This window comes from Leptodactylus fuscus, chromosome 1 (genome assembly GCF_031893055.1).
Source record: "Leptodactylus fuscus isolate aLepFus1 chromosome 1, aLepFus1.hap2, whole genome shotgun sequence".
NCBI classification, from domain to species: domain Eukaryota; kingdom Metazoa; phylum Chordata; class Amphibia; order Anura; family Leptodactylidae; genus Leptodactylus; species Leptodactylus fuscus.
Window position 1 is genome coordinate 194,936,231 of NC_134265.1, and position 26,092 is coordinate 194,962,322.

The 26,092-nt window shown below is 44.2% G+C and overlaps 1 protein-coding gene across 1 annotated transcript in view; it reads right to left on the reverse strand.

Moving 5' to 3' along the window:
• The window catches only part of JAK3 (Janus kinase 3), a 132,211-nt gene that overhangs the window by 93,342 nt on the left and 12,777 nt on the right, over nucleotides 1-26,092 (reverse strand). The window contains exons 3-8 of the mRNA XM_075281096.1: nucleotides 24,349-24,472; nucleotides 21,006-21,123; nucleotides 19,145-19,290; nucleotides 18,488-18,773; nucleotides 9,055-9,177; nucleotides 6,996-7,153 (exon numbers count right to left, since the gene is read on the reverse strand). Coding sequence (XP_075137197.1) covers nucleotides 6,996-7,153; nucleotides 9,055-9,177; nucleotides 18,488-18,773; nucleotides 19,145-19,290; nucleotides 21,006-21,123; nucleotides 24,349-24,472 — 955 coding nt within the window. The remainder of the gene's footprint in view (nucleotides 1-6,995; nucleotides 7,154-9,054; nucleotides 9,178-18,487; nucleotides 18,774-19,144; nucleotides 19,291-21,005; nucleotides 21,124-24,348; nucleotides 24,473-26,092) is intronic.

Sequence of the window (26,092 nt, forward strand, 5' to 3'; positions counted from 1 at the left end):
ATACCTGTGTTAAGTTGGCATCAAACTTTAAACGTATATTAATAGAGATGAGCGAACAGTGTTCTATCGAACACATGTTCGATCGGATATCAGGGTGTTCGCCATGTTCGAATCGAATCGAACACCACGTGGTAAAGTGCGCCAAAATTCGATTCCCCTCCCACCTTCCCTGGCGCCTTTTTTGCACCAATAACAGCGCAGGGGAGGTGGGACAGGAACTACGACACTGGGGGCATTGAAAAAAATTGGAAAAAGTCATTGGCTGCCGAAATCAGGTGACCTCCATTTTAGACGAATAGTGGATTTCAAATCCGGGTCATATGAGAATGTGAACTTTGTGACTATGAGACAGGGATAGCTGTACAGGCAGGGATAGCTAGGGATAACCTTTATTTAGGGGGGAATGTTATTAAAAATAACTTTTTGGGGCTCTATCGGGTGTGTAATTGTGATTTTTGTGAGATAAACTTTTTCCCATAGGGATGCATTGGCCAGCGCTGATTGGCCGAATTCCGTACTCTGGCCAATCAGTGCTGGCCAATGCATTCTATTAGCTTGATGAAGCAGAGTGTGCACAAGGGTTCAAGCGCACCCTCGGCTCTGATGTAGCAGAGCCGAGGCTGCACAAGGGTTCAAGCGCACCCTCGGCTCTGATGTAGGAGAGCCGAGGGTGCACTTGAACCCTTGTGCAGCCTCGGCTCTGCTACATCAGAGCCGAGGGTGCGCTTGAACCCTTGTGCACACTCTGCTTCATCAAGCTAATAGAATGCATTGGCCAGCGCTGATTGGCCAATGTATTCTATTAGCCTGATGAAGTAGAGCTGAATGTGTGTGCTAAGCACACACATTCAGCTCTACTTCATCGGGCTAATAGAATGCATTGGCCAGCGCTGATTGGCCAGAGTACGGAACTCGACCAATCAGCGCTGGCTCTGCTGGAGGAGGCGGAGTCTAAGATCGCTCCACACCAGTCTCCATTCAGGTCCGACCTTAGACTCCGCCTCCTCCGGCAGAGCCAGCGCTGATTGGCCGAAGGCTGGCCAATGCATTCCTATGCGAATGCAGAGACTTAGCAGTGCTGAGTCAGTTTTGCTCAACTACACATCTGATGCACACTCGGCACTGCTACATCAGATGTAGCAATCTGATGTAGCAGAGCCGAGGGTGCACTAGAACCCCTGTGCAAACTCAGTTCACGCTAATAGAATGCATTGGCCAGCGCTGATTGGCCAATGCATTCTATTAGCCCGATGAAGTAGAGCTGAATGTGTGTGCTAAGCACACACATTCAGCACTGCTTCATCACGCCAATACAATGCATTAGCCAGTGCTGATTGGCCAGAGTACGGAATTCGGCCAATCAGCGCTGGCTCTGCTGGAGGAGGCGGAGTCTAAGGTCGGACCTGAATGGAGACTGGTGTGGAGCGATCTTAGACTCCGCCTCCTCCAGCAGAGCCAGCGCTGATTGGTCGAGTTCCGTACTCTGGCCAATCAGCGCTGGCCAATGCATTCTATTAGCCCGATGAAGTAGAGCTGAATGTGTGTGCTTAGCACACACATTCAGCTCTACTTCATCAGGCTAATAGAATACATTGGCCAATCAGCGCTGGCCAATGCATTCTATTAGCTTGATGAAGCAGAGTGTGCACAAGGGTTCAAGCGCACCCTCGGCTCTGATGTAGCAGAGCCGAGGCTGCACAAGGGTTCAAGTGCACCCTCGGCTCTCCTACATCAGAGCCGAGGGTGCGCTTGAACCCTTGTGCAGCCTCGGCTCTGCTACATCAGAGCCGAGGGTGCGCTTGAACCCTTGTGCACCCTCTGCTTCATCAAGCTAATAGAATGCATTGGCCAGCACTGATTGGCCAGAGTACGGAATTCGGCCAATCAGCGCTGGCCAATGCATTCTATTAGCCCGATGAAGTAGAGCTGAATGTGTGTGCTAAGCACACACATTCAGCACTGCTTCATCACGCCAATACAATGCATTAGCCAGTGCTGATTGGCCAGAGTACGGAATTCGGCCAATCAGCGCTGGCTCTGCTGGAGGAGGCGGAGTCTAAGATCGCTCCACACCAGTCTCCATTCAGGTCCGACCTTAGACTCCGCCTCCTCCAGCAGAGCCAGCGCTGATTGGCCGAATTCCGTACTCTGGCCAATCAGCACTGGCTAATGCATTGTATTGGCTTGATGAAGCAGTGCTGAATGTGTGTGCTTAGCACACACATTCAGCTCTACTTCATCGGGCTAATAGAATGCATTGGCCAGCGCTGATTGGCCGAATTCCGTACTCTGGCCAATCAGCACTGGCTAATGCATTGTATTGGCTTGATGAAGCAGTGCTGAATGTGTGTGCTTAGCACACACATTCAGCTCTACTTCATCGGGCTAATAGAATGCATTGGCCAATCAGCGCTGGCCAATGCATTCTATTAGCGTGAACTGAGTTTGCACAGGGGTTCTAGTGCACCCTCGGCTCTGCTACATCAGATTGCTACATCTGATGTAGCAGTGCCGAGTGTGCATCAGATGTGTAGTTGAGCAAAACTGACTCAGCACTGCTAAGTCTGCATTCGCATAGGAATGCATTGGCCAGCCTTCGGCCAATCAGCGCTGGCTCTGCCGGAGGAGGCGGAGTCTAAGGTCGGACCTGAATGGAGACTGGTGTGGAGCGATCTTAGACTCCGCCTCCTCCAGCAGAGCCAGCGCTGATTGGCCGAATTCCGTACTCTGGCCAATCAGCACTGGCTAATGCATTGTATTGGCTTGATGAAGCAGTGCTGAATGTGTGTGCTTAGCACACACATTCAGCTCTACTTCATCGGGCTAATAGAATGCATTGGCCAATCAGCGCTGGCCAATGCATTCTATTAGCGTGAACTGAGTTTGCACAGGGGTTCTAGTGCACCCTCGGCTCTGCTACATCAGATTGCTACATCTGATGTAGCAGTGCCGAGTGTGCATCAGATGTGTAGTTGAGCAAAACTGACTCAGCACTGCTAAGTCTGCATTCGCATAGGAATGCATTGGCCAGCCTTCGGCCAATCAGCGCTGGCTCTGCCGGAGGAGGCGGAGTCTAAGGTCGGACCTGAATGGAGACTGGTGTGGAGCGACCTTAGACTCCGCCTCCTCCAGCAGAGCCAGCGCTGATTGGCCGAATTCCGTACTCTGGCCAATCAGCACTGGCTAATGCATTGTATTGGCTTGATGAAGCAGTGCTGAATGTGTGTGCTTAGCACACACATTCAGCTCTACTTCATCGGGCTAATAGAATGCATTGGCCAGCGCTGATTGGCCGAATTCCGTACTCTGGCCAATCAGCACTGGCTAATGCATTGTATTGGCTTGATGAAGCAGTGCTGAATGTGTGTGCTTAGCACACACATTCAGCTCTACTTCATCGGGCTAATAGAATGCATTGGCCAATCAGCGCTGGCCAATGCATTCTATTAGCGTGAACTGAGTTTGCACAGGGGTTCTAGTGCACCCTCGGCTCTGCTACATCAGATTGCTACATCTGATGTAGCAGTGCCGAGTGTGCATCAGATGTGTAGTTGAGCAAAACTGACTCAGCACTGCTAAGTCTGCATTCGCATAGGAATGCATTGGCCAGCCTTCGGCCAATCAGCGCTGGCTCTGCCGGAGGAGGCGGAGTCTAAGGTCGGACCTGAATGGAGACTGGTGTGGAGCGACCTTAGACTCCGCCTCCTCCAGCAGAGCCAGCGCTGATTGGCCGAATTCCGTACTCTGGCCAATCAGCACTGGCTAATGCATTGTATTGGCTTGATGAAGCAGTGCTGAATGTGTGTGCTTAGCACACACATTCAGCTCTACTTCATCGGGCTAATAGAATGCATTGGCCAGCGCTGATTGGCCGAATTCCGTACTCTGGCCAATCAGCACTGGCTAATGCATTGTATTGGCTTGATGAAGCAGTGCTGAATGTGTGTGCTTAGCACACACATTCAGCTCTACTTCATCGGGCTAATAGAATGCATTGGCCAATCAGCGCTGGCCAATGCATTCTATTAGCGTGAACTGAGTTTGCACAGGGGTTCTAGTGCACCCTCGGCTCTGCTACATCAGATTGCTACATCTGATGTAGCAGTGCCGAGTGTGCATCAGATGTGTAGTTGAGCAAAACTGACTCAGCACTGCTAAGTCTGCATTCGCATAGGAATGCATTGGCCAGCCTTCGGCCAATCAGCGCTGGCTCTGCCGGAGGAGGCGGAGTCTAAGGTCGGACCTGAATGGAGACTGGTGTGGAGCGATCTTAGACTCCGCCTCCTCCAGCAGAGCCAGCGCTGATTGGCCGAATTCCGTACTCTGGCCAATCAGCACTGGCTAATGCATTGTATTGGCTTGATGAAGCAGTGCTGAATGTGTGTGCTTAGCACACACATTCAGCTCTACTTCATCGGGCTAATAGAATGCATTGGCCAGCGCTGATTGGCCGAATTCCGTACTCTGGCCAATCAGCACTGGCTAATGCATTGTATTGGCTTGATGAAGCAGTGCTGAATGTGTGTGCTTAGCACACACATTCAGCTCTACTTCATCGGGCTAATAGAATGCATTGGCCAATCAGCGCTGGCCAATGCATTCTATTAGCGTGAACTGAGTTTGCACAGGGGTTCTAGTGCACCCTCGGCTCTGCTACATCAGATTGCTACATCTGATGTAGCAGTGCCGAGTGTGCATCAGATGTGTAGTTGAGCAAAACTGACTCAGCACTGCTAAGTCTGCATTCGCATAGGAATGCATTGGCCAGCCTTCGGCCAATCAGCGCTGGCTCTGCCGGAGGAGGCGGAGTCTAAGGTCGGACCTGAATGGAGACTGGTGTGGAGCGACCTTAGACTCCGCCTCCTCCAGCAGAGCCAGCGCTGATTGGCCGAATTCCGTACTCTGGCCAATCAGCACTGGCTAATGCATTGTATTGGCTTGATGAAGCAGTGCTGAATGTGTGTGCTTAGCACACACATTCAGCTCTACTTCATCGGGCTAATAGAATGCATTGGCCAGCGCTGATTGGCCGAATTCCGTACTCTGGCCAATCAGCACTGGCTAATGCATTGTATTGGCTTGATGAAGCAGTGCTGAATGTGTGTGCTTAGCACACACATTCAGCTCTACTTCATCGGGCTAATAGAATGCATTGGCCAATCAGCGCTGGCCAATGCATTCTATTAGCGTGAACTGAGTTTGCACAGGGGTTCTAGTGCACCCTCGGCTCTGCTACATCAGATTGCTACATCTGATGTAGCAGTGCCGAGTGTGCATCAGATGTGTAGTTGAGCAAAACTGACTCAGCACTGCTAAGTCTGCATTCGCATAGGAATGCATTGGCCAGCCTTCGGCCAATCAGCGCTGGCTCTGCCGGAGGAGGCGGAGTCTAAGGTCGGACCTGAATGGAGACTGGTGTGGAGCGATCTTAGACTCCGCCTCCTCCAGCAGAGCCAGCGCTGATTGGTCGAGTTCCGTACTCTGGCCAATCAGCACTGGCCAATGCATTTCTATGGGGAAAAGTTAGCTTGCGAAAATCGCAAACTGACAGGGATTTCCATGAAATAAAGTGACTTTTATGCCCCAGACATGCTTCCCCTGCTGTCCCAGTGTCATTCCAGGGTGTTGGTATCATTTCCTGGGGTGTCATAGTGGACTTGGTGACCCTCCAGACACGAATTTGGGTTTCCCCCTTAACGAGTTTATGTTCCCCATAGACTATAATGGGGTTCGAAACCCATTCGAACACTCGAACAGTGAGCGGCTGTTCGAATCGAATTTCGAACCTCGAACATTTTAGTGTTCGCTCATCTCTATATATTAATTCTTTTTTGGACATTAGTTATAATGCTTACACGCCAAACTGCAATTTTCTAAATTTTCAATGAATTTATCAAAGCCTCAACTCTGAAGGGGTGTTTGAAAATGTAAAAACAAACAAAAAAAAACAACCCCTAAATGATCCCATTTTCAGAACTGCAACCTTTAAATAATTTACAACAGTATTTGGGAAGTCGGCTTGGGGACCCCCTGAATGGAAACCTATTAGCATAAAAAAGCAATTACCTAAGGAGACCCGCAGACGCCATAGACTGTAATGGGATCCGTGTGGTTTCCGCATGAAAAATGTGGAAAGAAAAGTGCTGCTTGCAGGACTTTTCTCGAAGCATATTTCATGCAGATAGGAAAACGCAATGTGAACTGGGCCAAAGTAAAATTGATAAAATATAGCAATGGCTTAAAATGGAGAATATAAACGTAGTTTAGCAGTCTAAAGTAGGGTTCACTCTACTGTTGGTGTCCGCTCAGAAGGTTTCCATTTTTTTAAAAAACAAATAAATGGACACCTATCATAGCGGACACAAATGGACAGTAACTGATGGCTATCAATTACTGTCCATTACTCAAAGACCTCAATGTTAAAAAAAACAACAGGCACTTACTGTCCGTTTTTTCAAACAGACAGAAAAGTCCTGCATGTGGGATTTTTTTGTCAACTTGAAAAAATGGACATGGTTGTAAACGGACACTAAAGGACACAAATGGACACAAGATAAAATCCCATTGAAATGAATGGAAATAGCAAACGGACTAGTTAGTGTCCGTTGCTAAAATCTTGTATGGACAATCGCCACGGACATTGCTGAGCGGACACCAATGGTAGTGGGGACTCCCCCTAACTTCAAAACTTTATTTCACTCACAGATGTCCCTTACCAAATAATAATTCATAGAATAATATTTGCCTGACAAAAGGGATCAGTCTGCCATGACACATGTTCATCAGTCAAATAATGGTTTGAAACTATAGTTTGTACAGTCCCTTCCTGATCAGGCACCACAGCACTGTGACTGGTGCAAATAAAGTATTAATTGACAATTGTACAGTATATTGCTGTGGAATCATGTAGGGTTTAGATTTAGAGATTAACTCTAGAAATGCAGTTACTGTAACATTGTAGAGGAAATGTGGATGAGTGATCATTGGTAACTTACGTGATAGGACCATGACATTGATTATCCAAATTCCACCGCAGTCTTGGGGGAGCCACTTCTTCACAAAAGTAATGCTGAGAGTCTGTCGTCAACCGGTAATATCCATCAACCAGAGACACAAAAGAGAGAGCATCTCTCAACAACTGAAACTGTGCCTCCTTAGGAAGAAAACAAGCGGTATTAGAGGACAACTACCAACCATTATGTAAGTGGCATGTTATAGAGCTGCATGCTAAGTCAGTGGTTAGCACTGCTGCTTTGAAGCTGGAGTCCTAACTTCGAATCTGACAAAGGAATACATCTACGTGGAGTTTCTAAGTTATTACGTTTACATGGGTAATGGGACAGTGACTGACAATATTATAGTACTATTGACGTAAGAGAAATAGGTAAGTAAAATTGTAGAGCAGAAAGAACTGAGCAGATTGATGTACAGCTCTGTAGGAAGGGTTTAGTATAAATTCCTTCTCATTTTGGGAATAGATGAACACGGGCAAGTTCTACTTAGTGATTGACAGATATCTCAGTATACATATAGGGAGGCTGTGAATTACACTGTATTCACGCTTCTACACATTGAGAACATGTGATATCTGTACTTTTCATGGACAGCACCTCACCCTGTTTACTTGGGGATGTGTGGTTATCCCATTCTGCATCTGTGAAAAGCAGATCAACTCTTTTTAAAACAATTAAGTGTACTTATCAATGTCTCAATATGGACCAACAACAGAGCATTCAGTAGCCTGCCACTCCAAACTAGTAGCCATTTGTAAGGTTGGGTTCACATCTGCGTCTGGCTTTCATGAAATCAGTTTTTGAACCCGTCTCAAAATCCTCAAAAGCTGATTTCAGACGGTTGGTTTTAAAACCCATTCATTTCAATGTGCTGCAAAAACCTTCCTCAGGTAGCATTTGGAGCACTTCTGTCTGGTATCCACTCTTTTGGGTGAACAAAAAAAGTCGGACTTGCAGGACTTTTTATCCATTCAAAATATAAGAATACCAGACGGACAACAACCAATTCGATTTTTTTTATAGCATTGAGGTCTATAGAAAGCGTATTACAAACCGATAACAAAGCATTGCAGTTCTTCCCACAGAGCTTTAAACAGAAAGTTCACGGAATTTTCCTCTGCTGACTTTCTTTTACAATGATATCTATGAGGAAACTGTAGGCGTTTCCATAGATATAATTGACATGCTGCGATTTCCAAAACTGTGCCGGGTTTGGAAATTGCAACGTGTCCGCGCTGCGGTTTTTATGTTTACGACCCATGGGGCCTCAGCCTTTCTCTTAAAACGGTTTGCAAGTGGATAGATACCAGGCACAGATGTGAACCGAGCATAACACAAGCTTTTTAATACAAATAAACTAATTTATGCCCAAAAAAATATTCAGCACATTTGTAACTTGTGGAAAGATCATACAGTTACTTCTTATTATAACAGCAGTCATAATTGCTGAACTGTCTCTAGAGTAAAATGGAGAAAATTAGTAGAATATTGCCTCAATTGGAGGTTATCATTTTTAGTCATTAGGACCTTTTACGTGCTCTTTGCTTAAAGAGGATCTTTCACCTCCTGGGGCACATGCGGTGTAATACACTGCTAGAAAGCTAACAGTGCGCTGAATTCAGCGCACTATCGACTTTCCCGTTCTCTGCGCCCAGTAAAGAGCTATCGGTGCCGATACCGTAGCTCTTCACTATCAGAAGGGTGTTTCTGACAGTCAGTCAGGAATGTCCTTCCTCACAGTAGCGCCTAAAGCGCTGTACTGAGTGAGTGGTGAGGAACGTCATCGCCGGGTGGTAAGGAATGCCCCCTCTCACAGTATAGCACTATAGGCGCTACTGTGAGGAAGGGCGTTCCTGACTGACTATCAGAAACACCCTTCTAACAGTGAAGAGCCACGGTACCGGCACCGATAGCTCTTCACTGGGGGCACAGAACGGGAAAGCCGATGTTGGCTTTCTAGCGGTGTATTAAACCGCATGTGCTCCAGATGGTGAAAGGGCCTCTTTAAGCTAAACACATGTAAGATATTAAATCCACTTACCAGAACTTTGTTATTTTGTTTGGTGATTGTTACCATACGTCCTTCTCCACTGGTTTGATCGGCGTTAGCCTGTGTTATATTAATATCCACAATATCTTCAAAGTCACTAAATGGCTGCCACAGCTATAAAACAATTATTTGTTTACTTTTGTATATATTTTAGTAGTGGGCAAATCAATTCTGTATATTAAAACGTAAAGATGCTAATTTCACATTTCTGCAATTTAGTCTGTAGTTCTGATCAATCATAGAATCAGAACAATGGATCAAAAAGGTAATTAAATGTTAGATTCAGATGGTTCACTTCCTGTATGCATCCACCATCACTGACTTTAACCCCTTAAGGATGCAGGGTAGTTTGTACGTTAATGCTCAGTGACTTTCTTCGTATTTTCCCTCCCCGCCTTCCATAATTCATAACTTTTTTATTTTTCTGTCTATATAGCTACTAGTGCATCTCAATAAATTAGAATATCATGAAAAAAGTTCTGGACTGTTGCTCAATGGTCAAAGGTGTTTTGAGATGAAAGTAAATTTTGCATTTCATTTGGAAGGTCCCAGAGTCTGGAGGAAGAGTGGAGAGGCTGCTGTACAGAATCCAAGCTGCTTGAGGTCTAGTGTGAAGTTTCCACAATCACTGATGGTTTGGGGAGCCATGTCATCTGCTGGTGTAGGTCCACTGTGTTCTATTAAGTCCAAAGTCAGCGCAGCCGTCTACCAGGAAATTCTAGAGCACTTCATGCTTCCCTCTGCCAATAAGCTTTTTGGAGATGAAATTTTTATATTCCAACAGGACTTGGCACCTGTCCACACTGCCAAACGTACCAAGACCTGGTTTAATAACCACAATATCACTGAGCTTGACTGGCCAGCAAACTCACATGACCCTAACCCCATAGAGAATCTATGAGAGAGGAAGATATGAGACACCAGACCCAACAATGCAGACGAGCTGAAGGCTGCTATGATACAACCTGGGCTTCCATAACACCTCTGCAGGGCCACAGGCTGATCCCTCCATGCCACATTGCCACATTGATGCTGTCATTCATGCAAAAGGAGCCCGACCAAGTATTGAGGGCATTTACTGGACAGACTTTTCATTTGGCCTACATTTCTGTGTTAAGTAATCTTTTTACAGTTGATCTTATATAATATTCTAATTTTCTGAGATAATGACTTTTGGGTTTTCCTTGGCTGTGAGCCAGTCATCAACATTAACAGAAAGAAACACTTGAAAAAGTTCCCTCTGTTTGTAATGACTCAATATAATATATGGGTTTCACTTTTTCAATTGAACTATTAAAAAAAAAAAAAAAAATGTTTTGATGATATTCTAATTGATTGAGATGCACTTGTATATGAAGATTTATTCTTTGTGTGACCAGTTGTACTTTCATTTGCCACCATTTTGGGGCACATAATGTTTTCATTTCTTTTACTGCATTGTTGTGGAGTCCATGTGAAATAACACCCAAATTCTATCATAATTTTTTGCGTTTTGTTTTTACATTCACTCTGAAATAAAAGTGACTTGACAGCTTTGTCCAGTGGTCAATATAATTATGACAATATCATATTTATATTGGTTTTTATTATGTTTTACCACTTTTACAAATAAAATGTCACTTTTTGAAAATTAGCAATTTTCCTGGGGTCACCATATTCTGACACCTATAACTTTTTTTTACTGTACTGTTGACATAGCTGTGTTGGGGCTGTTTATTTGCAGGACAAGTTGTATTCTATTAGTACCAATATTTGGTATGCATGACTGTCACTTTTGTTTATTATTTTTTGGGAAAAGGAAAGTGACCAAAATACATTAATTTGCACATTGAGGTATTTTTTTATTTTTTTTTTAAAAAGGCATTTACCATATAGGAAAAATAACACGATTTTTGGATAGTGAGGACTTATACGCATCGCTATTGATCGCGACATATGGGGATTAATCCGCTGGAGTCAAAGTATATTCTGACTCCGGCGCCTGGTCCCAGTTCTCGGCTATGTAAAACAGCCAACAGCAGTATGTAATGCCACAGGTACAGATTTTGTGCCCGCGGCATTACAGTGCCGTATAAGGTCAGTGCCACTCTGAATCTTCATCAGAGTGGTACATACTGCCCATTTGTCCCCTATTACACCCGTAGGCTGGGGGAAACGCGTAGGGACTTTTTAACTCTTAGTGTACCTCCATGTAGTATCACCTATATCCATACTTCCTTTTGTGCATTATAGACCCTGATAACTGTTTTCGGTCTTTCTTTTGTGTAGGGTAGGGGTACTTTTTTTTTAATTCAGAATTTTTATTAAAGATTTTGCAAGGGGAAAATAGAACAGACAGTAACAAGTAACAGGGTTAACAAATGTCTCGATGACGTCAGGCTACATAGTAAAACACAAAAAAATAACCATCCTAAAGCAAGTCCAATCAACAATAAGCGGCAGTACAAGGGGGAGGGGGGAAGGAAAGGAGGGCGAATAGGAAGGAGAGAGGAGAATGGAAGGAGTAAAATAAAAGTAAAAAAAGGGAAGAAGGAAAAAAAAAAGGGGAGAGTAGAGACACACACAGTAGTGGGGGGGGGGATGCGAGTGGGTAAGAGACAGGCTAGGTCATCTACTTTTGCCAGGTCGCTTGGATCCCGACCCGGGGGGGGGGGGAATTAAAAGAGACCAGTATCCAGGTGACTGTGGTGTGCTGGAGTAGTGTCAGTCTGAGGGGGGATCAGAGCCCAGAAGCGTCCGATACTCTCCAGATTGCTGAAAGGCGAACCAGTAAAACCAGGTTCTGGTATGTGCCTCATTTGTGCCATGCAGGAAGGAGATGAGGTTCATCATGTTTATTATCTCATTAACCTTCGAGATCCAGTGTGAGAGAGGGGGAGGTTCAACTCGCTTCCAGATAAGCGGGATACATGCCTGGCCAGCGAGGACCAAAAATCTGAGCAGGGAGCGTTTGAAGACTTTTACAGGAGACTCACAGTGGTTGAGGAGAAACAGAGCAGGGCCCAAGTGGTGAAAGGTCTCAGTGAGTTGGATGGTGATCCGTTTGACCCCTAAGGGATGACAGGACGGGACAAGACCAGAAAATATAGAGCATGGTGCCTTCCTCTTCGCCGCATCTCTAACATAGAGGGGAGGTCTGGGGAAACATAGCCTTTATTCTCTTGGGGACCCTATACCAGCGGGACAGGATTTTGTAGTTGGCCTCCTGGTAGCGGGAGCTGATAGTGGTAGCATTAGAGAGGCAGAAGATACATCTTCGCCGGTCCTGGGAAAGGGAGAGGGACAGATCAGATTCCCACTTGAGCATGAATGGAGGAACAAAGTCCTCCGGGGGCTCAATCAGAAGTCGGTAGACCAGTGAGAGGGAGTGGCGAAGGGAACTGTTTCCGGCACAGATCCAATGGAGGCAAATCAGGAGAGGCTTGAGGGCCCAGAAGCATATTCCATCCCATGTCATCTCGGAGGTGGCAGACACAGAAGATCCCATGGTGGTGCCAGTTGCGGAAGAAGCGGTCAACTAGTCCAGGTATAAAGTCAGGGTTGCCTAGTACTGGAAAAAAGTGGGAGTCCTTGGGAAGGAGGGTGGAGTGGACAAGGCCTCTAGAGCAGATCCGGAGCGTGGGACCAATGGTTGGTTTTGGAAAGAAGGAAGATAAAGAGGAAGAGTCTAACCATGGGGCAACCTGCAGTGGGATTGGGGAGAATGCCGGCTCAATGTAAACCCAGGGTTTAGACACTGAGTGTCTGCACCAGTCCACAACTCGTGCCAGGTGGGTGGCCAAGTAGTAGGATTTCAGGTCTGGAAGGGATAGTCCACCACAGTTTTTGGGGCGGAAGAGAAGGGCTTTACCCACTCAAGCAGGCCTGCCTGACCAGATAAACTGTAGTTGGGTGGAGGTGAGAGACCTGAGAAAGGGCATGGGGATGTGGATGGGAAGTGTCTGCATGAGGTAGAGGAGATGAGACAAAATGTTCATCTTGAAGATGGTGCACCTCCCAACCAAGTAAAGGCGCCAGTGGACCATCAGTTGCAGTCGGCTTTGATAGAGGTCAGTAATGTGGGAAAGTTGCAGCGAAAGAGGTCTTTTGGGTCTGGAGTGAGATATACCCCCAAATACTTAAGGGAAGAGGGTGTCCAGTAGAAAGAACTAACTCAGGGACGTGGCCTGGGAGGCGGGGGGGGGGGGGGAGAGTCATGTTAAGGGCTTCCGATTTTGAGAAATTAATCTTAAAGTGCAAGAGCACCGAGTAGTCCTGGAAGGCTGACATTAGGGCCAGAAGTGAAACATGGGGGGAGGAGAGAAAGAACAGCAAGTCGTCCGCATATGCCGCTACCTTATATAGGCGGGCAGAGTGGGCCACACCTGAGATGTTTGGGTCAGCTCGGATGTGGTGAAGGAACGGTTCAAGTGTCAGGACAAAGATGAGTGGCGACAATGGGCATCCTTGTCTGGTGCCATTTTGAATCGGGAAGGGATGGGATAGCAGCCCGTTCATCCTGACCATCGCTGTGGGGAGCGAGTGTAGGGCCATAATCCAGTTCATCGTGTGTTCCCGGAGTCCAATATGTAGTAGGATTTCTTCCATGAATTGCCAATTAACCCTGTCAAAGGCTTTCTCGGCATCTGTAGAGAGAAGCATGAGAGGCGTGTTTGAGAGCTTAGCCCCATACATGAGACTGATGGCTTTGGTGGTGTTGTCTCGAGCCTCATGGCCAGGCAGGAAACCATCCTGGTCTGGGTGGATAATGTCTCCAAGTAGGGGGGATAGGTGAGTCGCCAGGATCTTGGCCAGGATTTTGAGATCTACATTAATTAGCGATATGGGGCGGTAACTAAGGCAAAGAAGTGGGTCTTTCCCCGGCTTGCAAGGTCTCGACAGAGGGCTGAGCCATTGGTGAGGGAGTTGAAGACTTTCATTAGTCAGGGTCGGAGTAAAGAGCTGAGTTTCTTGTAGTAAGCCAGGGTAAGGCCATCGGGGCCCGGGGCCTTACCTGCGGCCATGTTGAAGATTGCTACAGATCTCTTCTCTTCCCTGATGGGAGATTCTAAGTTCTCCAAGTCTTCTGGGTACAGCGACGGGAGACCCGATGAGGAGAGGTAAGAGCGAAGGCGATCGCGGAACGCCATCTTGGGAACATGGGGGGAGCCGGATTCAACTGAGTACAAGGAGGCGTATTAGTCCCGGAAGGTGGCCGCTACATCAAGGGGTAGGTGTACTTGAGCGCTCTAGGTGGTACGGACACAGGGGACGTAGGTAGAGGATTGATGAGCCTGTAGGGCCCTAGCTAGGGAGCGTCGACTTTTGTTGCCAAACTCGTAGAAGTGTTGTGTGCATTTAGCTAGGGTTCCCTTGGCCCTGTCCGTGCCGAATGTGCTCAGTTCTTCCTGGGCACTGGCGATCTGGGAGTAAACATCAGGAGTGACTTGATGTTTGTGGAGAAGCTCTAAAGAGCAGATCCATTGCAGCCGGGAGTCAGTGTGAGTTTGGGGTTCTTTTTTTCAGGCGGGTCTTGACGTCTGCCAGGATGGTCGCGTCATCAAGGAGCGACACATTGAGCTTCCATTGACGCTGAAAATGGATAGGAGAGGATAGGGACACCGCTAGAGTAACTAGGGCATGGTCAGAGAGGTTAGGAGTACTTATTTTATGTGCCTAGCATTGTTTCCAGTCCCCTTAGTATCTGTTTGTGTTATCTGTATTTGATATATGACTCTGCTTGGCCATTCAATTTTTTGTGAATATTATATAGAGGGATTCTCAGTACCCACTAGGAAGGAGGATATTTAAGATTTGTCGGTGACCACATGCAGGACGCTGTGCACTGACTGCTACTTTAATGTTTTTAATTCTTCAGCCTAAAAGGCAGGGTCCGGTCGAGGTAGATCCGGAGACTTCTGCCCAGGTCTAAGGAGTGCAGCCTAACTTCCTCCGGGGAGGAAGGCTCCGGTACAGAGGTTGGTAACGAATCGAGCTGGTTCAGGTTTGCCAAAGAGGGTACCTTGGGTATAAACCCTGGCAAAAAATGGAGTTGAACCCTGTCACTGAAAAAGGAGGCATAAGGCTCCTCTGATGACAGGGCCTGGAGGTCCCCAACCCTCTTAGCTGAGGTGATCGCCAGCAAAAAAAGCTACTTTAAATGCTACCAGCTTTAAATCCACTTCCTCCAGTGGCTCAAACGGTGGGTCACATAAAGCCGCCAACACGATCCCAAGGTCCCATTGGGGAACGGGGGCTGACACCGAAGATCTAACTCTCGTTGCACCCCTAAGGAACCCTTTCACTAAGGGGTGTTGAGATAAACGCCTCCTCAGATAGGAGGACAAAGCGGCTACCTGTACCTTCAAGGTTGCCGGAGATAGCCCTTTGTCTAGGCCGTCCTGGAGGAACTCCAGTATTGATTCCACAGAGGGGTCAGTCACTCCTATGCCATGCTCCGACCCCCAGGTTCTGAAGACATTCCAGATTCTGCGGTAGCTCCTACTTGTGGATTCCGCTCTGGCGCAGGAGATACTGTAGTTCTCAGGATGGTCTCTGACAGCCCGCTATGACTTAATAGGGACTGGTCAACCTTCAGGCTGTCAGGTTGAATCTCCTCAGATCCTGGCATCTCTGACCTCCTTGAGTGACCAGGTCTGGGAGAGGGGGAGCCTCCAATACGCCATGACTCATGCCTATGAGCTGGGAAAACCAAGTCCTCTCGGGCCAGAATGGTATTATGGCAGTCGCCTGGACTTGATTCTGTCTTATTTCCATCAGTACTCTGGTATGATGGGTATTGGAGGGAATATGTAAACCAGCCTGAACCTCCAAGGGATGGACAGGGCATCCACTGCCAAGGGATCATTCTCCTGGTACAGAGAGCAGAATTTCTCCACCTTGGCGTTGAGTCGGGTTGCCATGAGGTAGACTTCTGGATGGCCCCATTTCTGGGCAATTTGTTGGAACCTATGGTTGAGGGACCATTCTTCTGATATGGTAATACCTCGACAAACCCTTCCGCCACTATGTTCAGGGAGCCCTTGATGTGAACAGCGAATAAATGGGTCAGACTCTTATATGCCCAGATTTGTTTCTTTCAGGAGAGCTTTAGACCTGGTTCCTCCCTGTTTGTTCAGGCACAACACTGTGGTCATGTTGTCCGACCGGCCTCTGACAGCCTTCCCCTTGAGACTATGGGGTGAAGTGCAGCAATGCCAGGTATACCATCTTGAGTTCCCTCTGGTTGGAAAGTCCTGCTTCCGGGCTGCTCCCACAACCTTGCACAGTCCTCGCGTCCACATGGGCTCCCCATCCCGACTGGGATGCATCTGTTGTCAACAGAGTCCAATACCAGTTGGACTAAGGAACTTCTTTCTTTCAGGAAGCGACTAGAGGCTGTTTTCTTTGCAAATGGAGGATCTACTAAATATTAATGTCACTTTTCTGTTGAGGTGCCCATACTTTTGCACCGGTCAAATTTTGGTTTAATGCATATTGCACATTTTCTATTAGTACAATAAACCTCATTTCAATCCTGAAATATTACTGTGTCCATCAGTTATTAGATATATCAAACTGAAATGGCTGCTGCAAACACCAAAATATTTAGAACTAAAAATGATTAAGATTAATAGGGGTGCCCAAACTTTTTCATAGGACTGTAAATAAACGTTAAGTTCTAGGTATTTAGCTGTCAATACTTACACATCTTTGAAGTTTGGTACAGACCTAGTATATGCTCTGAATTTTTCATTACAGTGCCGTACTATTACTGAGCTGAACGTTAGCTATATGCTGAGCGTGATATATTAGTATGGCTCAGAAGGATTGCGCAGAGGATTGCGCGAAGGATTTTCTCATCTGTTTGAAAAATAAACAGATAAGATGGAAGAAAGTTTTCAACTCGTTTTTAACATTAAAGTAAATGATGACAAATGAAGACAGAAAGTGCATCCCTCATTTTATTACTTTTTTCAGTCCATTTTTCTGATCCTATAACAACCAATTAAATAGTGGAACAACCAACTAAATAGTGGAAATGTGAACTTAGCCTTACACTGCTGTCAAAGTTATACTAAATGCAGGTAGTTTGTACAATTCTATGACATATCCCATATTCGACTATGCTACATAGGGTGGAAATAGATGAACATGTAATGCAATAGTTAATATATATACAGTACTTAATAGAACTTGACTAAATTTGAGGGAATGTAACAGAATCAAGATATTGTACCACAGAATACACAAAAACAACAAGAAGGGTGGGGGAAGAGCACACATACAATATGGTCAGTTAAGACCATTATTATGGGATGTATAGGTATAGAAACCCAGAACAAGGTAGTCTTCTCCTATGCTATATATACTATGCTATACTATGCTATATGCTGTTTCTCCCAACAGCATAATGTTAAACTTTGCTAGATCAATATACTTTCTTATATTACTGTTATACTACTGTTTCTTATATTACATTTATTATATATTATAGATTTATATATGTAAACAGCAGCAATTCTATATTTTTTTTTATATAACACTGTAACATTATTTTGTGGAATGTTCAGGTTATGGAAATATCAAATTTGTATAGGATTTTTTAAAATATTTTTTCTACTTTTACACAGTATAAATACTGTAATTTTTATCTGACTATGTTCAAAGACCTATAAGACAAGAGCTCTAGAAGAAGATGTATTGTTTTCCTTGGTTCCATTTTATCTCATTTTTGGGACGTGGAGTGAGCAAAAAACAGCTATTTGGCATTTTTAATGGTGTTCCTTGTGTTAAATTTGTTGTATAATGTTATATACATTGCATTTTTTTATTTGAAAAGGTTCGCATGATTTAGTATTTTTAGATAATTTTAAAGGGGTTGTCCCATTTCAAGGATCCTATCTATACTGTTATCTTATATAAATCGAGGACTTGTCCTAAATATATTGCTTTAGAAATTCAGCTTTCTTTGCCTGCTATGTGACCTCATTCCTTCCATTGTTTACACAGCGTTGCTATAACCACAGACCTAGGAGATAGGACAAGTGACGTCACTTACTCACTGCTCTTGCACACAGGACAATCAGATCAGCTAATTGCAGTTTACTGATAAAGCTGAGTCTGTTATCTCTCTATGTAAATACATAGATAACACTAAGTCCATTCTGTACAAGCATCTGCATATTATCTGATCTGTATAAGTGTTGTGAGACTTCTCCTGCCTGTTTAGCAAGAGGGAGGGTGGAGACAGGGGGATACAGGAATTGAGATGAAAAGACTGCAGGAAGCCTGCTGAAACACTGAGATGGGAAAACCCCTTTAAGGAATTAGAATTGATTTCAACCAGATAACATAATAATGCATATCTATACCCTACTAAACAATATGTTAGCCTAACACCACTATTTGTCTAAGTCCGCCACCTCCGGTCAACTCTGCTCACCTCACTTTCTTCTTCTTTCCAGATGATGCCACCAGATCTTGAAACTCTAAGTAGCAGATTTTTGCTGTCTTTCTGTGTGCTTTTGACAGTGAAAGTCTCTGTCCCAAAATCTGGATCCAGTTTTTCTAAATCCACTAGATATTTGATTTTGATAAGGGGAACACTGAGTGTGCAAGCCTGCATCTTCTTTAGGGAATCTTGAACATTCCTGCGTAATCTTTTGCGGCAAAAAAAGTTCAAATTCACAATGCTCTGACGTAGACTTTGCGGCACACAGTGCTTGTAGCTATATAAAGGGAGAAAAGAAGTTAATGAAAATGACAGCACACTTCTGATTAAGTGTTCACATTCACATTACTGTTAATAGTTTCCGTTGCTAGTATCTGTTACAAGATGTTAACAATGGACACTAACAGATCAATCACAAAATCATTAAAAATTCCATTGATTACAATGGGTTTGATATGTTCAGAAATCCGTCATTTGTCCATTATGTTAGCGTTAGCGGACATAATAACGCAGGATGCAGGACTTTTGTGTACATTCAAGATAACAGACTTATGACTAATTGAAGGGGTTGTCCCATCTTTCCAAGTACTTTCCAAGTACAAACTGTTTTTAATATAACATACATCTTAAAACAATGCTTAACTGTACCTTATACTACTGAGGATTTGCTTTGGGGTCTTGTCATTTTCTTGTGCTAGTCTTGTCACATCTAGGACAGCAAGAGCTAAGCACTGCTCATGAACATCCATGCTAACAGGCAGCTGAATTCTACCATTTATAAAGTCACTCCGATACTGCAATGACAAAGAGGAAATACAGGGTATCCCCGTGTTTGCGTGAATTTCCTCCCATACTGCAAAGACATACTTATAGGGAAAAATATACATTGTGATCCCTATATGTGGCTATATCTACATTAAAAAAAAAAGGAAATACAGTTTCTTAGCCAGTAATGTCCACATTATTTTACTGCAAGTTATATCTCTGTCTACAAGTAATTCAATAAAGTTACAAGCAAATGAGTTCTTCAACAATTAAAACCATCCCTCCTTCTAAATCTAAGAATCAGATTGCCCACATGTCCGCAGATTCTGCAACAAAGTCTGCACCCCATGCATGTCAAGGGAAATTTCTGCTACCACGTTCACATGCATTTATGTAGGTCTCTGGTGGCTTAGGGAAAATAAATCCTCCTGTAAAATAAGAGACTAGTCACTTATTTTGGCTGTTAAAGTTGAGTATTAGTCCAACTGAACTTAATACTGGTAATCTTTGGGCAAATCTTCTGTAAATCTGCTACATACAGACATCACATCAGCAATTTCATGGAGTGCAGTCTGAGATTTCTGTGGCAGAAGAACACAATGGCAGAATTTTATTAAGTGTTTCAGAATTCTGGCATAATATTCACCAAATACCTGTCTAATATACTTAGAAGCATTTTAGGCTCCACTTTGTGGAAAACGGCTAAAAACGCTGCAGAAAAAAACACAGTGGAAATACATAACGTTTTTTTTCACTGCATTTTTTATTGCATTTTTGATTCCTTTTTCTCTACAGATTTTCTTACCTTGTTAAGCCTATAGGGATAATGTTAGCGTTTCCGCAGGTATAACTGACATGCTTCGTGTTTCAAAAACGTGTGCATTTTTCAAGACACAGCCTTGCCGCAGCGTTTTTTTTTTCTGCAATGTTTGAATGGGATTAGCCAGAATCTCATTCACATTACTGGTACTGTAAAACATTCTGTTTCCGCAACATGGGGGTTCAGTCTTAAAGGGAGTCTGTTATCAAGTTAAAGCAAATTAAACTAACAGCAGACTCAACTCAATGTAATGACATTTTCCCCATGAAAATTCAAACTTCCTTTGCTGAAATATACATTTTTATTACAATATCCAAATGAGCAATGAGAGTGGAGAGTGGATCCATTGGTCGAACTGCTTTGTCTCACACTACTACTGGTGCAAACAAAGGGCTAGGTGAGATTTCAGCATTGAGCCCTGGCCCTGTCACTCAAAGAGGGAAGGGGATGAAGGAAGGCGCATTAGAACAATGTGAAGCATAGCAGTTTGGAGTGTCATAGTGGGCCTTGGTGGTCCAGATTGCTTATTTGCATATAGCGAAATAAACGAATATCACAGCAACAGAGGCACAAATTTTCATGGGGAAAAGGCACGGTTTTGTAAATCGCAGCATGTTAATTACATCTATGGAAATGCCGACAGCTTCCCCATAGATATAATTGTAAAAGAAAGTCTGTGGAGGAAAATTCTGTGAACTTTCTGTTTAAAGCGTTTCGGGAAGAACCACGATGTGCTCCTGCAGCATTTTTTTCCCACAGCGCTTTATAGCTGCGGGTCGTCCCTTGTAGCCTTAGCCTAAAGCAGAGTTTTACTTAAGCAGAAGCGTCAACACATCACACCGCAATGCTAAGTAACAATCTGTAATTCACAGCGAACTACTAGACTCCTGAAATAGCAGCATATACAGTCTTTTCATAACTCACCTGAGCAAAGAGATAGTCTATAACCTGAAAACTGAGTATAGGCTCAGGAGACAAACTCATAAGGCTGCAGCGTATAGATTTTTGTTCACTTGTACCAATCCAACCTGGAAAGAAAAATCTTTACAAGGAGACAAACAATACAGAAATTAATTAGTACAGAGTATATATAATTTTACAAATTTGACACTAAATTGTTTATGAATTTATAAAAATGTACTAAAATATAGAATACCGGCTATAGCTTTCAAAAAGAGTGGAGGGGTCGATGTCACTAACTAGTAAGGGAGTACTAATGAGTTTTATACTGTGTGGAAAGGCAGTAAAGGGGGAATTATACTGTGTAGGGCAGTAATGTGGCATTATAGTATATACAGTAGGAGACACTAAGCACTAAAGGCATTACACAGTGCGGGGGAGCATAAGGAGCAGTATACTGTATGGGAAGCATGTATCACTTCCCCCAGCATATTCAACTGCCACCATGAGAGCACATACAGTGATAAACATAATACCTTAACTTATGTATATCACTTTTGTAGATTTGGAGAAAAACAACTTTGAAGTCTTATGTAAATAAGGCAGTTGGTGCACTAGGGGTGGGTCTTTAGCTACCTGGAGCAGTGGTCTTGCCACAAAGACCCCCCACCATGTCCTGCCTGCACCACCCTGTGCAGTGAATGTCGATGCTCAAGCTGTTATGATATCACCCATGCTTCTTGAGCAGCAGAAGCATTGCTCCAGGAAACTGAAGGCCCCAGTGCCTCATTTGCAAGATTTCAAAGTTCTTTTTCTCCAAATCTACATAAGTGGCATACATAAAAAATGTTGTTTATCACTGCAATGATCTCTGTAATGTGGTAGAAGCAGTTGAACATGCTTTGGGGAGATGATAGACTCCCTTTAAGGAGCATTATACTGTGTGGGGGCATTTTGGAGCATTATATTATGTGGGGGTAATAAAGCAGCATTATACTATGGGTCGGACACTATCACTGTGCTGCCATCTCTTTGTCGGGGTCTCTTCAGGCTTTGAACTCCTACTGTACTTCACACCTATACTCTTGGTCTAGGTCACCTCGTAGAGCTCCATGGCTTTCAAATCCACTGTCCTGAAGATAACACACACACATATATATATATATATATATATATATATATATACACACTCACCGGCCACTTTATTAGGTACACCATGCTAGTAACGGGTTGGACCCCCTTTTGCCTTCAGAACTGCCTCAATTCTTCGTGGCATAGATTCAACAAGGTGCTGGAAGCATTCCTCAGAGATTTTGGTCCATATTGACATGATGGCATCACACAGTTGCCGCAGATTTGTCGGCTGCACATCCATGATGCGAATCTCCCGTTCCACCACATCCCAAAGATGCTCTATTGGATTGAGATCTGGTGACTGTGGAGGCCATTGGAGTACAGTGAACTCATTGTCATGTTCAAGAAACCAGTCTGAGATGATTCCAGCTTTATGACATGGCGCATTATCCTGCTGAAAGTAGCCATCAGATGTTGGGTACATTGTGGTCATAAAGGGATGGACATGGTCAGTAACAATACTCAGGTAGGCTTTGGCATTGCAACGATGCTCAATTGGTACCAAGGGGCCCAAAGAGTGCCAAGAAAATATTCCCCACACCATGACACCACCACCACCAGCCTGAACCGTTGATACAAGGCAGGATGGATCCATGCTTTCATGTTGTTGACGCCAAATTCTGACCCTACCATCCGAATGTCGCAGCAGAAATCGAGACTCATCAGACCAGGCAACGTTTTTCCAATCTTCAATTGTCCAATTTCGATGAGCTTGTGCAAATTGTAGCCTCAGTTTCCTGTTCTTAGCTGAAAGGAGTGGCACCCGGTGTGGTCTTCTGCTGCTGTAGCCCATCTGCCTCAAAGTTCGACGTACTGTGCGTTCAGAGATGCTCTTCTGGCTACCTTGGTTGTAACGGGTGGCTATTTGAGTCACTGTTGCCTTTCTAACAGCTCGAACCAGTCTGGCCATTCTCCTCTGACCTCTGGCATCAACAACGCATTTCCGCCCACAGAACTGCCGCTCACTGGATGTTTTTTCTTTTTCGGACCATTCTCTGTAAACCCTAGAGATGGTTGTGCGTGAAAATCCCAGTAGATCAGCAGTTTCTGAAATACTCAGACCAGCCCTTCTGGCACCAACAACCATGCCACGTTCAAAGGCACTCAAATCACCTTTCTTCCCCATACTGATGCTCGGTTTGAACTGCAGGAGATTGTCTTGACCATGTCTACATGCCTAAATGCACTGAGTTGCCGCCATGTGATTGGCTGATTAGAAATTAAGTGTTAACGAGCAGTTGGACAGGTGTACCTAATAAAGTGGCCGGTGAGTGTATATCTGGCCCAGACATTACCATTTTGCTATCCAGAGTTCCAGAGTGTCTAGCAGCTATAGCAGCTAGCAGCAAACTCAATATGGGGAAAGTGGAGTTCACAATGTCCCCCCAAACGTGCAGCTTCCCTACCTGACATATCTATCAAAGGTAATGGTACCACTTTTAACCCAGTCCCACAAACCCATTGCCATGGGGTAAGTTTTGATTCTGCCCTGTCCTGCAAGCTTCACATCCAAACACTCCTGCCTCTTCCAACTGAAACACAATCTTCTCTTTTCACATGGCTGAGACTACAAAAATGCTGAGCAGCTTCTACCCTCACCTACTTTGTCTATCATTCCAACCTCTTATGAAACTGTATTATACTATGCTCGATAGGGCACACAAATTCCAGGAAATGTCATTATACTATAGCCATGGAGTGGCCCAAGTTGCTATCCTTTATATGCTGTAAAATAGTGTGTGTATTAATATATCTATGCCTGACTTGGTAGCCTGAAGTGGTGGCAGTGACTTATAAGGTTATATGGTATATGGACTAAGATGTGGCGTTATCTATTCGGTTTGCAACCTGAAGTAAAGGTGAATACACAATGGAGTGGTTTAATAAGTGATGAACCCATTTTAGCTGCACATATTATACAATATATCAGTGGAAAACAACAAGCTTAATAAGGTAATCTTCAGTTGAATGTAAGCGTCTATATGATGGATTGTAGGATCCTTTTTTGTCTAGTCTAATATGTTATGCTTTGTTGGACCATTTGTATAATGTAACTAGTACACATAGACATGGGGAGTTCTTTTTTGCACAGTTTATTTTTTAGTTTAAAGCAAAGGTAGTAGAAATATATAATTAAAGTATAAAGATTGTTATATTATAATATCAACCACTTGATACCTATTACTTCATGTCAAATAACCAGTAAAATTCGGTAAAAACAGTTGTCCAGCACCTGATTCGATATACCACAATATGAGCTATTCCTCCATCCACAATAAATATGTGATTTGGATTAAACCAAGTCTTGAGATCAGGAGATGCCAGTGCGAACAAGGAATGGTAGACAGGTAAGATTCCTAGGTGACCAGATAAAAAAAAAAAAGCTTAAAAGAAATCCACAAAGTTAGTAAGAATATGAATCAGATACTGCAAATGTATTATTTACTATAGTAATACTTCCCAACTCTCCCAAACTTTTATGGTGGTTCCTGAAAAATGGGGAGACCTCCTAACAAATTTCCTGGGAGGTGTTATCCAGATTTCAGTTTTCACTGCCAGTGGCTGGAGCCGCAGGCAGGTGTGATGATATCACATAAGCATTGTACTCTCTGGGAAGCACAAGGAGGCAGTATCTGGAGGGGCCACAAGAAGACACTATACTCTGTGGGAGGCCACAAGAAGGGGAATATATTTTGTAAGAGAATACAAAGACACTATACTGGGTGTAGGGATAGAAGTCGGCACTATGGTGTGTGGGGTACAGCGGCACTATATTGTGTATAGAGGCACACAAAGGCACTGTTGTTTGTGGGCCATAAGGAGGCACTATATTTTGTAAAACGATCAAGGAGGCACTATATTGTGTTGAGGGCACAATGAGGCATTATACTGTGGGGGTGCCACTAAGGGGGCATTTTACTGTGTAGGGAGCACTAAGAGGCAATAGACTGTGTGGAGACCACTACGGGGAGCACTAAATAGAATAGTTTTGTTGGGGTTACCAGGGGGACATTATACTGTGTACAAACACTAAGGGGACAGTTTGCTGTCTGTGGTGAGAATTGTAGGTAGTAATAAAACAATGTTTATATCTTCAACAGGTGTTTGCATGTGGGTTGTTTCGAGGAACACTTCACTTATAAACAAAACGTTTAGTCCAATAACATCATTTATTGCAGACATTAAAACGGTAGTGTGAACGCCCTCTAAGAGTGTCGGAAAAGAGCATCACAGGCCATAATAACTGGCGCACGTGCCCTGCCTTCCTCTACTTTACAGTGTCCTCGAAGGACTGAGTCTGGATAGGTTCTGTACACAGGTGCCTTGCAGCTCCCTCTAGCACAGTGGCTCTTAACCTTGTTTGAGATACCGAACCCACCAATTTCATATGCACATTCACTGAACCCTTCTTTAGTGATAAATCAAATATGATTTTTTTCCAAATTCAAGACATAGGTTTTTTTTACTGGTATGAAAAAAACAAAATGAACCATGCATAGGGCCTAGGGTTCGATCGAACACTGGTTAAGAACCACTGCTCTAGTACCTGAGCTGTCTCATTACACATACATGGGCCAGAACATCCCACCTCACTCATGTGCAGTTTGAACCACGTGGACACCAAGACCTTTGGCATTGCATTTTTTTTTACATATATACACTGTTTCTGAACATGTAAGTCAGCAAAAGTTTGTTTCTGAATGGTATGTGTATACCATTGGATTTGGGTCACTTACATTTGTCTTTTTAATGCAATGCGTTGTTATTAGACCTTGGAAACACCCAGGAGGTGTGCCTTGTTATTGTGCATTGTTATGTGCACCACCAATTACACACTTGAATAAGGCTTTTATCAACTCTAAAATGCGTTGTGTCTTTGGTAAAGAATAAAGGAACCTTTCATATAGACTTTGCATAAGTGTTAATCTTTCTTCCACAAACTGGAACTGGTCCATCACTTCTCCATCTTGTCATCC